The sequence below is a fragment of the Anomaloglossus baeobatrachus genome, chromosome 1 (assembly GCF_048569485.1).
Source record: "Anomaloglossus baeobatrachus isolate aAnoBae1 chromosome 1, aAnoBae1.hap1, whole genome shotgun sequence".
Classification (NCBI taxonomy): Eukaryota; Metazoa; Chordata; class Amphibia; order Anura; family Aromobatidae; genus Anomaloglossus; species Anomaloglossus baeobatrachus.
This window is the reverse complement of record NC_134353.1, coordinates 952,471,422-952,486,687: the sequence shown is the minus strand read 5'-3', so window position 1 is coordinate 952,486,687 and position 15,266 is coordinate 952,471,422. Positions and strand designations below refer to the sequence as shown.

At 54.0% G+C, this 15,266-nt stretch overlaps 1 protein-coding gene across 1 annotated transcript in view; it reads right to left on the bottom strand.

Moving 5' to 3' along the window:
* Positions 1 to 8,826, bottom strand: part of LOC142257014 (uncharacterized) — a 64,302-nt gene extending 55,476 nt beyond the window's left edge. Inside the window, exons 1-2 of the mRNA XM_075329065.1 lie at positions 8,628 to 8,826; positions 5,978 to 6,046 (exon numbers count right to left, since the gene is read on the bottom strand). Of these exons, the coding sequence (XP_075185180.1) occupies positions 5,978 to 6,046; positions 8,628 to 8,816 (258 nt within the window). The 5' untranslated portion in view covers positions 8,817 to 8,826. The remainder of the gene's footprint in view (positions 1 to 5,977; positions 6,047 to 8,627) is intronic.
* Between the last annotated feature and the right edge of the window lie 6,440 nt (positions 8,827 to 15,266).

Here is a 15,266-nt window from a genome sequence, read left to right as displayed (position 1 = left end):
TTACCGCCCGCTGAACAGCGGGTATGAGGCCGTAGAATCCCGTGTCTGGGTCTCCCCGTCTCCCCTCTGCAGCTCAGCGTGCAGGCAGGAATGGCTGCCGGCGTTCTGTGAAGAGGGGCGGACCGTGGGCGTGCCACAAACAAAGAGCGGGAAACTGCGTCCTACTGTGCCTGGTGTGAGGGCTGGAGTATGTAAAAACGACTCCAGCCCTCAGCGCTGATGCTCTGTACAGCGTCCCGCCCTCCTCCTGACTGGCAGGTGCGGAGGCGGGAACGAACGAACTAGGCCGCAAAAGCCGGGGACTGTAGTAATAAGCGCGGCCGTGATATATGCACGGCCAGCGCGGAAGTCCCCGGCGCACCACAAGTCCCAGCCGCGTCGCAGTCCCAGCGGCCGGCGCGACCGTTCTCCCTGAGTCTACCCACTCAGCTAAGCTGAAGTGAGGAAATGGCACAAGCGCAGCAGCGCTGTTGTCCCCGGCGCACTAACACACCCAGCAATGCTGCGGTGTGCGCGCGTATGCACGGGGACACAGAGTACCTTGACGGAGCAGGGCCATGTCCCTGACGATACTCAGCTACAAATCCAGCGGCTTCTCCAGGGGCTGCGGATGGAGCACGGTCTCTGTGCCTGGAGACCGGTAAAATCCCACTTCGCCCAGAGCCCTAATGGGGATGGGGAAGGAATCAGCATGTGGGCTCCAGCCTCCGTACCCGCAATGGGTACCTCAACCTTAACAAGCACCACCGACAGAAAGTGGGGTGAGAAGGGAGCATGCTGGGGACCCTTGTATGGGTCCTCTTTTCTTCCATCCGACATAGTCAGCAGCTGCTGCTGACTAAACAGTGGAGCTATGCGTGCGTGTCTGACCTCCTTCGCACAAAGCAAAAAACTGAAGGACCCGTGCTCCCACGGGGGGGTGTATAGCCAGAAGGGGAGGGGCCTTACACTTTTAAGTGTAGTACTTTGTGCGGCCTCCGGAGGCAGTAGCTATACACCCAATTGTCTGGGTCTCCCAATTAGGAGCGAAAAAGAAACATTTTTTTTTTCACCACAAAACTGTTACTTGAACCAGGTAGCTTTTTTTTCACAAGGGTATCAGGAAAAAATACACCAAGAAATTTATAGTGCATTTTTTCCTGAGTACGACGATACCTCATATGTGTTGGACAGTAATTGTTTGGGCGCATGGCGGGGCTCAGAAGAGAAGGAGCACCATTTGACAGCAAAATTGGTTGGAATCATTAGCTGAAGTAATGTTGCATTTGGAGACCCCCTGAGGTGCCTAAACAATGGAGCTCCCCCACAAGTGACCCCATTTTGAAAACTAGACCCCTCAAGGAGTTTATCGAGATGTTTAGCGAGCCCCTTGTACCCCCAGGGGCTCCACAGAAGTTGATAACGTTGAACCGTGAAAATTATTATTTTTTTTACCACAAAATTTTTGCATCAACCAGGTAGCTTTTTTTTTTTTTTTACAACGATACCAGGAAAAACTGCACCATAAAACATATTGTGCAATTTTTCCTGAGTACGCAGATACCTCATATGTGGTGGAAAGTAATTGTTTGGGCGCATAGCGGGGCTCAGAAGAGAAGGAACGCCATTTGACTTTTCAAACGCACAGACGCGGTGCACTGATCAGCCGCTGCAGGATGCACAGTCGGATGAGATACAAAAAGCGTCGGGGATACGGAAAAAAAAAGTCACGTCAAAAATTGAGCAGGGATGCCGATCCGTTATTTGCATCCCTGATCAGCGTTCAGCGGGACGCACAGACGGATGAGGTGTAAAAATGGACAGGGGATACAGAAAAAAAAAAAAATTATACTCACAGTACCCAGAGGATTAGCAGGAGGATCACTGACCAGAAGAACTGCAGGAGGAACAGAAGGCAGCGAGATGGACAGCTTTACAGGAGCAGCAGGCAGGACGTTGGACAGATCAGCAGAAGACCCAGGAAGAACCCAGCGATGGAGGCAGATGTGATTGGGCCAGTGAAGACCTCTGACGACCCGGTGAAGGCAGGTAAGAGGACGTCGGGGGGGGGGGGGGTCGCAGAGGGGGAGGGTAAGAGGGATACCGGAGAACAGAGGCAGAAGGAAGGAAGCAGAATAGAGATCACAGGGGAGGCAGGCAGATCGCGGGGGGAGCAGATCGGGATGTCGGGGGACAGATCGGGGCGTGGGGGGGCAGATCGCGGGGGGGCACGGGCAGGGGCCAACGCGGGAGCGCGCAGGAGCTGCAAGGTGAGCACAATACTCATGTGGAGCTGAAGCGGCGGTGACATCAGCGGCAGCAGCAGCAGCAGTGGTGGCGTGGTACCACAAGTACCAGCCAGTGCACGCTGCAGACATGTTGGGGGAGGGCTCGCAGACCAGCACAGGCCTGGGGAGGGCGGCCACCTGCAGATCAGACCGCCCCACTGCACACTGATTGGAGTGATTGCGCGTCATAGCACGATGGCTCCAATCAGTGCTGCAGGGGCTGGGGGCGACATGTTAAAGCTCCAGCTATGATGTGCTGCAGCTGCTACAGCACCTCATAGCCGGATCTCACAGTACCGCACTAATTCAGGCATTATTTTTGCCAAAATCAGTGCGAACGCTGTGGCTGGCGGTTCAGATTTGAACAGCCAATCACATCGATTGTCGATGGGGGGTGGCGATGCCACCCCCCCTGGGGTCAAGCAAAGGTCCCCTGCTGTAAGAAACAGCAGGGGACATCATTTGAAAGCCGTTGCTATGGCCACGGCAATCAAATGAACTTTAGGCAGTAAAATCACGTCCCTGGTCGTTAAGTCACGTTAAAATAGGACGTAATTTTACTGCCCGCGGTCGTGAAGGGGTTAAGCAGCTGTTTCACAACCCGAGGCCCACACCTGTGTCACCTAAATTAATAATCAGTATTTACATGATGAAATGTCATTATGGGGCTGGACCACGGATTTGCAATCTCCATTTAGATGATGAAATAGCAATTTTTGGCTGGACCACAGATTTTGCATGCGAGGTCTGTGGTCAGCTGTGATCCTGCCGTCTCCACCGCTCTCATTACACAAGTATAAAACATCTAATACTGGAGAAAACAAGACTGACCACAAGGAGGTCACAGCCGTCTACACCTCATAGGGGAGATCTCCATCTACCTGAGGATCCTGTGGAGGAGGAGGAGGAGCGGGACATCTCTCTGGGGTCGTCCTCGTACTGGAGAGACCTGCAGGAGACACAGACAGGACGGACATCATTATTACATACAGATAATTATAGGCCGGGTGTATTCAGTCCTGTCTATTACCTGGTGATGTGTGGGGCTGGGGCTCCTCCATCATCACCTCCTTGTACCGCTCCTTGTGTCCTTCTAGATACTCCCACTCCTCCATGGAGAAATAGACAGTGACGTCCTGACACCTTATAGGAACCTGACAACACAATGATACCATCATCACCCAGAATCCTCCAGTGCCGTCCTGTATAATGTCCCAGCATTCCCAGCAGTGTCACCTCTCCAGTCAGCAGCTCCAGCATCTTGTGGGTGAGTTCTAGGATCTTCTGGTCATTGATGTCCTCATGTATCCGGGGGTGAGGTGGAGGCCCCGGGATTGGGCTCAGGGTTCCTCCCCGTCCTTCATACACAGGGACCTGACAGCGATCACTAGAGGTCTTCACTACTGTGTAATCCTGAGTGTGGAGACATTAATAATATCACTACAGACATTTCCAGAGTCCATCACCCCCCCGGTCATATCCTCTGTTATCCCCATAGATAGTGATGTAATGTGATGACATCAGAGCCTCTCACCTCCCCGGTCATATCCTCTGTTATTCCCATAGATAATGATGTAATGTGATGACATCAGAGCCTCTCACCTCCCCGGTCATATCCTCTGTTCTTCCCATAGATAATGATGTAATGTGGTGACATCAGAGCCTCTCACCTCCCCGGTCATATCCTCTGTTATTCCCATAGATAATGATGTAATGTGGTGACATCAGAGCCTCTCACCTCCCCGGTCATATCCTCTGTTATTCCCATAGATAATGATGTAATGTGGTGACATCACAGCCTCTCACCTCCCCGGTCATATCCTCTGTTATTCCCATAGATAATGATGTAATGTGGTGACATCAGAGCCTCTCACCTCCCCGGTCATATCCTCTGTTATCCCCATAGATAATGATGTAATGTGATGACATCAGAGCCTCTCACCTCCCCGGTCATATCCTCTGTTATCCCCATAGATAATGATGTAATGTGATGACATCAGAACTTCTCACCTCCCCGGTCATATCCTCTGTTATCCCCATAGATAATGATGTAATGTGATGACATCAGAGCCTCTCACCTCCCCGGTCATATCCTCTGTTACCCCCATAGATAATGATGTAATGTGATTACAGCAGAACCTCTCACCTTCCCGGTCATATCCTCTGTTATCCCCATAGATAATGATGTAATGTGGTGACATCAGAGCCTCTCACCTTCCCGGTCATATCCTCTGTTATCCCCATAGATAATGATGTAATGTGGTGACATCAGAGCCTCTCACCTCCCCGGTCATATCCTCTGTTATTCCCATAGATAATGATGTAATGTGATTACATCAGAACCTCTCACCTTCCCGGTCATATCCTCTGTTATCCCCATAGATAATGATGTAATGTGATGACATCAGAACTTCTCACCTCCCCGGTCATATCCTCTGTTATCCCCATAGATAATGATGTAATGTGATTACATCAGAGCCTCTCACCTCCCCGGTCATATCCTCTGTTATTCCCATAGATAATGATGTAATGTGATTACATCAGAGCCTCTCACCTCCCCGGTCATATCCTCTGTTATCCCCATAGATAATGATGTAATGTGGTGACATCAGAGCCTCTCACCTCCCCGGTCATATCCTCTGTTATCCCCATAGATAATGATGTAATGTGGTGACATCAGAGCCTCTCACCTCCCCGGTCATATCCTCTGTTATCCCCATAGATAATGATGTAATGTGATTACATCAGAACCTCTCACCTCCCCGGTCATATCCTCTGTTATTCCCATAGATAATGATGTAATGTGATGACATCAGAACTTCTCACCTCCCCGGTCATATCCTCTGTTATCCCCATAGATAATGATGTAATGTGACGACATCAGAACTTCTCACCTTCCCGGTCATATCCTCTGTTATTCCCATAGATAATGATGTAATGTGATTACATCAGAACCTCTCACCTCCCCGGTCATATCCTCTGTTATTCCCATAGATAATGATGTAATGTGATTACATCAGAGCCTCTCACCTCCCCGGTCATATCCTCTGTTATCCCCATAGATAATGATGTAATGTGATGACATCACAGCCTCTCACCTCCCCGGTCATATCCTCTGTTATTCCCATAGATAATGATATAATGTGATGACATCAGAGCCTCTCACCTCCCCGGTCATATCCTCTGTTATTCCCATAGATAATGATATAATGTGATGACATCAGAGCCTCTCACCTCCCCGGTCATATCCTCTGTTATCCCCATAGATAATGATGTAATGTGATGACATCAGAGCCTCTCACCTCCCCGGTCATATCCTCTGTTATTCCCATAGATAATGATGTAATGTGATGACATCAGAGCCTCTCACCTCCCCGGTCATATCCTCTGTTATCCCCATAGATAATGAGGTAATGTGATGACATCACAGCCTCTCACCTCCCCGGTCATATCCTCTGTTATCCCCATAGATAATGATGTAATGTGATGACATCAGAACCTCTCACCTCCCCGGTCATATCCTCTGTTATCCCCATAGATAATGATGTAATGTGGTGACATCAGAGCCTCTCACCTCCCCGGTCATATCCTCTGTTATCCCCATAGATAATGATGTAATGTGGTGACATCAGAGCCTCTCACCTCCCCGGTCATATCCTCTGTTATCCCCATAGATAATGATGTAATGTGATGACATCAGAGCCTCTCACCTCTCCAGTAAGATGGAAGATTATCTCCAGATTCAGGCTGAATATCTTCTCCATAATTTGGTCTTTCTCCTTATTCATCATTTATGGGTCAATCAGAAAAATAAAAAGAAAACAGAGAATCCTTTATTGTAATGAGGATGAAATGATGTTAAAAAAAATCAACTAAAAACAGAAAACATTTGTGAAGATAATAAGGGGAAATCATTTGAGGCAATAAACTGTAGATATCGTCTTCCGTCCTCTCTGCCGGCGCCGACTGAATCTGATCTGAGGAGACTGTGCAGTAGGTTGGGCGATTCCAACACCTTGCTGGCCCTATAATTGTCCAGCTTTAAAGGAGTTAATCATAAATCGTGTTTCGCTCTCCCCCCACCCCCGGTTTGTAATACCGGGTCTCTCACTCTCTCCACCCCCCATGTGTAGTGCTGGTTCTGTCGCTCTCTCTCCCTCATGTGTAGTGCCGAGTCTGTCACTCTCTCCCCCTTCTGTAGTGTCGGGTCTGCCGCTCTCTCTCTCCCCCATGTGTAGTGCCGGGTCTGCCGCTCTCTCTCCTCCCCCATGTGTAGTGCCGGGTCTTCCGCTCTTCAGCTATGGCGAGAAAGAGCGCAACCCCAACAGGAATAACCATCTCTACAGACTGGCTTGAATCAACAGTATCCCAGGCACCGCTCCACACTTGTGCTGGTTGGTGCAGCTCTCCACCAGCTGCAATTTTGTAAAGAATCCAAGGCACCGATAAGCCCCACTCCGTTTATAAATCCGTATTTGTTCCAGCATACAGAAGGAAAAAGTGCAAAAAGAAAACAAAAACGTTTCGGCCGACAAAGGGCCTTTTTCAAGCCATAAAAATTACCTCTCTACAGACCGCGCTGCTCTACACCGCTAAGGCTGGTTTCACATCAGCGTTATTTTAGCTGCGGCATGAAAGGATTTTTTGCCGCAAAACCGGATCCTTTACAATTGCGTTGTCATTTTAATGCATTTCCAATGGAATTGCGGCAACATCCGGTCACATGCGGTTGCGTGCGTCACACACTGGATCCGTTGCTTTGGGGTATTTTATCTTTTGTCAAAAATGCTACTTCCTTCTTAGCGTTTTTGTCCTTTGTCAAAATACCGCACGTCAATGGATCCGTGATATTGCAGCGCTAGCTGCAATATATTTGAATGAGCGCCGGATCCTGTGTACCGGAAGTCGCCGGATCCTGATACACAGGATCCTGTTGTCTGTATTGAGCATGCCCAGAAAGCAGCCTGGCATGGTCAGTACAGAAATCTGTCTCTCAGACAGAAGACCAGGATCGTGGAGGGGTGAGAGGGAGTAATAAACATGGAGTCCCTAAAGGGGGCTTTACACGCTACGATATCGTTAATGTTTGGTCGCCGGGGTCAAGTTGTTAGTGACGCACATCCGGCGTCATTAACGATATCGCAGCGTGTAATACTTACCAGCGACCTTAGGTGACCTCAAAAATGGTGAAAATCGTTCACCATGGAGAGGTCGTCCCAAACTCAAAAATCGGTAAGGGTTGTTTAGCGTTGTGGTTCATCGCTCATGCGGCAGCACACATCGCTATGTGTGACACCGCATGAGCGAGGACCGTCTCCTTACCTGCCGCCGGCCGCAATGCAGAAGGAAGAGGTGGGCGGGATGTTTACATCATGCTCAGCTCCGCCCCTCCGCTTTCATTGGCCGGCCACTTAGTGACGTTGCGGTGATGCCGAACGTCCCTCCCCCTTGAAGGAGGGATTGTTCGGCAGTCACAGCGACGACCAGGTAAGTATGTGTGACGCTGCGTAGCGATAATGTTCGCTACGGCAGCGGTCACAAACAATCGCATGCGCGACGGGGGCGGGTACTTACACGCTCGCTATCGCTAGAAATTGCTAGCGATATCGCTAACGTGTAAAGCCCCCTTAAGTGTGTCTGTGGATATATTTCAAATAAAGTATTTTTTCTCTGTGTAGTCTTTTCTTTTTTAACCCTTTATTGGAGATTCTTAATGGTTGGGTCAAACGTGGCCTGACAATAATCTCGGGCTTTATACCAGCTAGTAAACAAAGCTGGTATTAACTGTTTATTACCCAGCATGCCACCCGGTGCCAGGCCCGATGAAGCGTTGGATACAGCGCCAGAAGATGGCACTTCTATGAAAGTGATACTTTCTGGGGCGGCTGCGGACTGCAATTCGCAGTGGGTGGGGCAGGGGGGCAGAAAGCTTGGCCCACCCTGCACTGTGAATTCCAATCCCCAGCTGCCTAGTTGTACCTGGCAGGACACAAAAAGTGGGCAAGCCCATGTCATTTTTTTTTATTATTATTTCTTGAAAATTAAAAGACTAACATACAAAAATATGGTGAAGCCCACATAATTTTTTTTAGTTTTTGGGCAAAAAAAAAACAAAACAAAAGGGCTTCGACTTCTGGGTGGTGGAGTTTGATGATGGCCGCGTTGTAGACGAGCTCCCCGCAGCAGATTGCCCTATACTCTGCTATCCAGGTCACTAAGGTCGGTGAATCACCGGAAAGCGGGATAAGGTCGGGACCAGGGTCGTGCTGGTGGGACCCAACTTTCCCGAGATCCGGAGGTACCAGGGGTAAGTCTCACCAGCCAACAGTGGACGCTCAGGGAAGAAGCCTGACTACTCACCCACGCAGAGGCAGTGACGGCTCCACACAAGGCAGGAGGACGGTGACAGCGGGGACGGTGAGTCTGTACAAAGCCACAGCCAGTGTGAGGAGTGGGAACAGCAGCCGGATAAGGAGGAGCGTCCCTCACACGCGAGCTCCACGAGGCAGGGACACAGCGCTTGTTACACAGGGGAGGCTGAAGAAACATAAAGCAGAGCCACTCAGCTCAGCCATACAGGAGAAGGAGGGGGCTGCAGCCGAGGGTCTGTGTCTACATCCAGCGCCTCCCCCTGAAGCACAGAGAGCTGACAACCAGGACCAGCAGCCTCATACTGGACCAGCACCAGAACCAGCCCGCCTCATACAGGACCAGCAGCCTCATACAGGACCAGCACCAGAACCAGCCCGCCTCATACAGGACCAGCACCAGACCCAACCCGCCTCATACAGGACCAGCACCAGGACTAGCATCAGACCCAGCACCAGAACCAGCACCAGGACCAGCAGCCTCATACAGGACCAGCACCAGGACCAGCACCAGACCCAGCAGCCTCATACAGGACCAGAACCAGGACCAGCCCGCCTCATACAGGACCAGCCCGCCTCATACAGGACCAGCCCGCCTCATACAGGACCAGCCCGCCTCATACAGACCCAGCCCGCCTCATACAGGACCAGCCCGCCTCATACAGGACCAGCCCGCCTCATACAGGACCAGCCCGCCTCATACAGGACCAGCACGCCTCATACAGACCCAGCCCGCCTCATACAGACCCAGCACCAGAACCAGCACGCCTCATACAGGACCAGCACGCCTCATACAGGACCAGCACGCCTCATACAGGACCAGCACGCCTCATACAGGACCAGCACGCCTCATACAGGCCCAGCACGCCTCATACAGGCCCAGCACGCCTCATACAGGCCCAGCACGCCTCATACAGAACCAGCACGCCTCATACAGGAGCAGCACGCCTCATACAGGCCCAGCACGCCTCATACAGGCCCAGCACGCCTCATACAGGCCCAGCACGCCTCATACAGACCCAGAACCAGCACCAGAACCAGCACGCCTCATACAGGACCAGCAGCCTCATACAGGACCAGCAGCCTCATACAGACCCAGAACCAGCACCAGAACCAGCACCAGAACCAACCCGCCTCATACAGACCCAGCACGCCTCATACAGACCCAGAACCAGCACGCCTCAACCAGGACCAGCAGCCTCATACAGACCTAGCCCGCCTCATACAGACCCAGCCCGCCTCATACAGGACCAGCACGCCTCATACAGAACCAGCACGCCTCATACAGACCCAGCCCGCCTCATACAGACCCAGCCCCCCTCATACAGACCCAGCCCCCCTCATACAGACCCAGCCCGCCTCATACAGGCCCAGCCCGCCTCATACAGGCCCAGCACGCCTCATACAGGCCCAGCACGCCTCATACAGGCCCAGCACGCCTCATACAGACTCAGCAGCCTCATACAGACCCAGCACGCCTCATACAGGACCAGCACGCCTCATACAGGACCAGCACGCCTCATACAGACCCAGCCCGCCACATCCACACCCAGCACGCCTCATACAGACCCAGCACGCCTCATACAGACCCAGCACGCCTCATACAGACCCAGCACGCCTCATACAGACCCAGCACGCCTCATACAGACCCAGCACGCCTCATACAGGCCCAGCACGCCTCATACAGACCCAGCAGCCTCATACAGACCCAGGACGCCTCATACAGGACCAGCACGCCTCATACAGACCCAGCACGCCTCATACAGACCCAGCACGCCTCATACAGGACCAGCATGCCTCATACTGACCCCAGCACGCCTCATACAGGACCAGCACGCCTCATACAGACCCAGCCCACCTCATACAGACCCAGCCCGCCTCATACAGACCCAGCCCGCCTCATACAGGACCAGCACGCCTCAACCAGACCCAGCACGCCTCATCCAGACCCAGCACGCCTCATCCAGACCCAGCACGCCTCATCCAGACCCAGCACGCCTCATCCAGGACCAGCCCGCCTCATCCAGGACCAGCCCGCCTCATACAGGACCAGCCCGCCTCATACAGACCCAGCCCGCCTCATACAGACCCAGCCCGCCTCATACAGACCCAGCCCGCCTCATACAGGACCAGCACGCCTCATACAGACCCAGCACGCCACATCCAGACCCAGCACGCCTCATCCAGACCCAGCACGCCTCATCCAGACCCAGCACGCCTCATCCAGGACCAGCACGCCTCATCCAGACCCAGCACGCCTCATCCAGACCCAGCACGCCTCATCCAGACCCAGCCCGCCTCATCCAGACCCAGCCCGCCTCATACAGACCCAGCCCGCCACATCCAGACCCAGCCCGCCTCATCCAGACCCAGCACGCCTCATCCAGACCCAGCACGCCTCATCCAGACCCAGCACGCCTCATCCAGACCCAGCCCGCCTCATCCAGACCCAGCCCGCCTCATACAGGACCAGCACGCCACATCCAGACCCAGCACGCCTCATCCAGACCCAGCACGCCTCATCCAGACCCAGCACGCCTCATCCAGACCCAGCACGCCTCATACAGGACCAGCACGCCTCATACAGAACCAGCACGCCTCATCCAGACCCAGCACGCCTCATCCAGACCCAGCACGCCTCATCCAGACCCAGCACGCCTCATCCAGGACCAGCACGCCTCATACAGACCCAGCACGCCTCATACAGACCCAGCACGCCTCATACAGGACCAGCACGCCTCATCCAGGCCCAGCACGCCTCATCCAGGACCAGCACGCCTCATACAGACCCAGCACGCCTCATACAGACCCAGCACGCCTCATACAGACTCAGCACGCCTCATACAGACCCAGCCCGCCTCATACAGACCCAGCCCGCCTCATACAGGACCAGCCCGCCTCATACAGGACCAGCCCGCCTCATACAGGACCAGCTCGCCTCATACAGACCCAGCACGCCTCATACAGACCCAGCACGCCTCATACAGACCCAGCCCGCCTCATACAGACCCAGCCCGCCTCATACAGACCTAGCCCGCCTCATACAGACCCAGCCCGCCTCATACAGACCCAGCAGCCTCATACAGGACCAGCACGCCTCATACAGGACCAGCACGCCTCATACAGGACCAGCACGCCTCATACAGACCCAGCACGCCTCATACAGACCCAGCACGCCTCATGCAGACCTAGCCCGCCTCATACAGACCCAGCCCGCCTCATACAGGACCAGCCCGCCTCATACAGACCCAGCCCGCCTCATACAGAGCCAGCCCGCCTCATACAGAGCCAGCCCGCCTCATACAGGACCAGCACGCCTCATACAGAGCCAGCACGCCTCATACAGAGCCAGCACGCCTCATACAGGCCCAGCCCGCCTCATACAGGCCCAGCCCGCGTCATACAGGCCCAGCCCGCGTCATACAGGACCAGCCCGCGTCATACAGGACCAGCTCGCCTCATACAGGACCAGCCCGCCTCATACAGACCCAGCCCGTCTCATACAGACCCAGCCCGCCTCATACAGACCCAGCCCGCCTCATACAGGACCAGCACGCCTCATACAGGACCAGCACCAGGACCAGCACGCCTCATACAGACCCAGCACGCCTCATACAGGACCAGGACCAGCACCAGACCCAGCCCGCCTCATACAGGACCAGCCCGCCTCATACAGGACCAGCCCGCCTCATACAGGACCAGCCCGCCTCATACAGACCCAGCACGCAACATACAGAGCCAGCCCGCCTCATACAGAGCCAGCCCGCCTCATACAGAGCCAGCCCGCCTCATACAGAGCCAGCCCGCCTCATACAGGCCCAGCCCGCCTCATACAGGCCCAGCCCGCCTCATACAGGCCCAGCCCGCGTCATACAGGCCCAGCCCGCCTCATACAGACCCAGCCCGCCTCATACAGACCCAGCCCGCCTCATACAGACCCAGCCCGCCTCATACAGGACCAGCACGCCTCATACAGGACCAGCACGCCTCATACAGGACCAGCACGCCTCATACAGGACCAGCACACCTCATACAGGACCAGCACCAGGACCAGCACGCCTCATACAGACCCAGCACGCCTCATACAGGACCAGGACCAGCACCAGACCCAGCCCGCCTCATACAGGACCAGCCCGCCTCATACAGGACCAGCCCGCCTCATACAGGACCAGCTCGTCTCATACAGGACCAGCCCGCCTCATACAGGACCAGCCCGCCTCATACAGACCCAGCCCGCCTCATACAGACCCAGCCCGCCTCATACAGGACCAGCACGCCTCATACAGACCCAGCACGCCTCACACAGGACCAGCACGCCTCACACAGGACCAGCACGCCTCATACAGGACCAGCACGCCTCATACAGGACCAGCACGCCTCATACAGAACCAGCACGCCTCATACAGGACCAGCCCGTCTCATACAGAACCAGCACGCCTCATACAGACCCAGCACGCCTCATACAGGACCAGCACCAGACCCAGCCCGCCTCATACAGGACCAGCCCGCCTCATACAGGACCAGCCCGCCTCATACAGGACCAGCACGCCTCATACAGACCCAGCCCGCCTCATACAGACCCAGCCCGCCTCATACAGACCCAGCCCGCCTCCTACAGACCCAGCCCGCCTCATACAGGCCCAGCCCGCCTCATACAGGACCAGCCCGCCTCATACAGGCCCAGCCCGCCTCATACAGACCCAGCACGCCTCATACAGACCCAGCACGCCTCATACAGGACCAGCACGCCTCATACAGACCCAGCACTCCTCATACAGACCCAGCACGCCTCATACAGACCCAGCACGCCTCATACAGGACCAGCACGCCTCATACAGGACCAGCACGCCTCATACAGGACCAGCACGCCTCATACAGACCCAGCACGCCTCATACAGGACCAGCACGCCTCATACAGACCCAGCCCGCCTCATACAGGACCAGCCCGCCTCATACAGACCCAGCACGCCTCATACAGACCCAGCCCGCCTCATACAGACCCAGCCCGCCTCATACAGGACCAGCACGCCTCATACAGACCCAGCAGCCTCATACAGACCCAGCCCGCCTCATACAGACCCAGCCCGCCTCATACAGGACCAGCACGCCTCATACAGGACCAGCACGCCTCATACAGGACCAGCACGCCTCATACAGACCCAGCACGCCTCATACAGACCCAGCACGCCTCATACAGACCCAGCACGCCTCATACAGACCCAGCACGCCTCATACAGGACCAGCCCGCCTCATACAGACCCAGCACGCCTCATACAGACCCAGCACGCCTCATACAGACCCAGCACGCCTCATACAGGACCAGCACGCCTCATACAGGACCAGCACGCCTCATACAGGACCAGCCCGCCTCATACAGACCCAGCACGCCTCATACAGGACCAGCACGCCTCATACAGGACCAGCACGCCTCATACAGAGCCAGCACGCCTCATACAGACCCAGCCCGCCTCATACAGGACCAGCCCGCCTCATACAGGACCAGCACGCCTCATACAGGACCAGCACGCCTCATACAGGACCAGCACGCCTCATACAGGACCAGCACGCCTCATACAGACCCAGCACGCCTCATACAGACCCAGCCCGCCTCATACAGGACCAGCACGCCTCATACAGACCCAGCATGCCTCATACAGGACCAGCAGCCTCATACTCTCCACACGTCCTCCTGAGTGTAAGGGCTGGTTTCCATCTGCGATTCAATAATCTCTACGATACTCACCCAGAAAGTGGGGTGTCATGCGTATGATCTGCGGTTTGTTTCTCACCTAGCATTTGTATGATATGTAATAATAATAATAATAATAATAATCTTTATTTCTATAGCGCCAACATATTCTGCAGCACTTTACAATTCAGGAGGATCATATACAAACAAGTAACAGTTATAGAAAATACAATATTATAAGGGGAAAAAAAGACAACCCTGCTCGTGAGAGCTTACACTCTACAATGAGATGGGGGAGGACAAGGTACAAGTGCTTATTAAGGGTATGTGCGCACTAGGCGTTTTTTTCACGCTGCGTTTTTATGTGCGTTTTTGTCTAAAAAACGCACCCGCGGCTAAAAAAACGCGGCAAAAACGCATGCGTTTTTGCCGCGATTTGGTGCGTTTTTTGCTGCGTTTTTGCTCACTGCGTTTTTAATCAGTGCACAATGCCATTAAAGATTGTTGATGAAAAAAAAAAAAAAAAAAGGTCTGATGTCATTTCCTTCTTCAAAATGTTCATTGTATGCAGGAGAGCAGACAGCTGCAGAACTAGTGTATGCAGGAGAGCATACAGCAGCTGCAGAACTACAAGGCTCAGCATCCTCCATTCACTAGTGTATGCAGGAGAGCAGACAGCAGCTGCAGAACTACAAGTCTCAGCATCCTCCATTCACTAGTGTATGCAGGAGAGCAGACAGCAGCTGCAGAACTACAAGTCTCAGCATCCTCCATTCACTAGTGTATGCAGGAGAGCAGACAGCAGCTGCAGAACTACAAGTCTCAGCATCCTCCATTCACTAGTGTATGCAGGAGAGCAGACAGCAGCTGCAGAACTACAAGTCTCAGAATCCTCCATTCACTAGTGTATGCAGGAGAGCAGACAGCAGCTGCAGAACTACA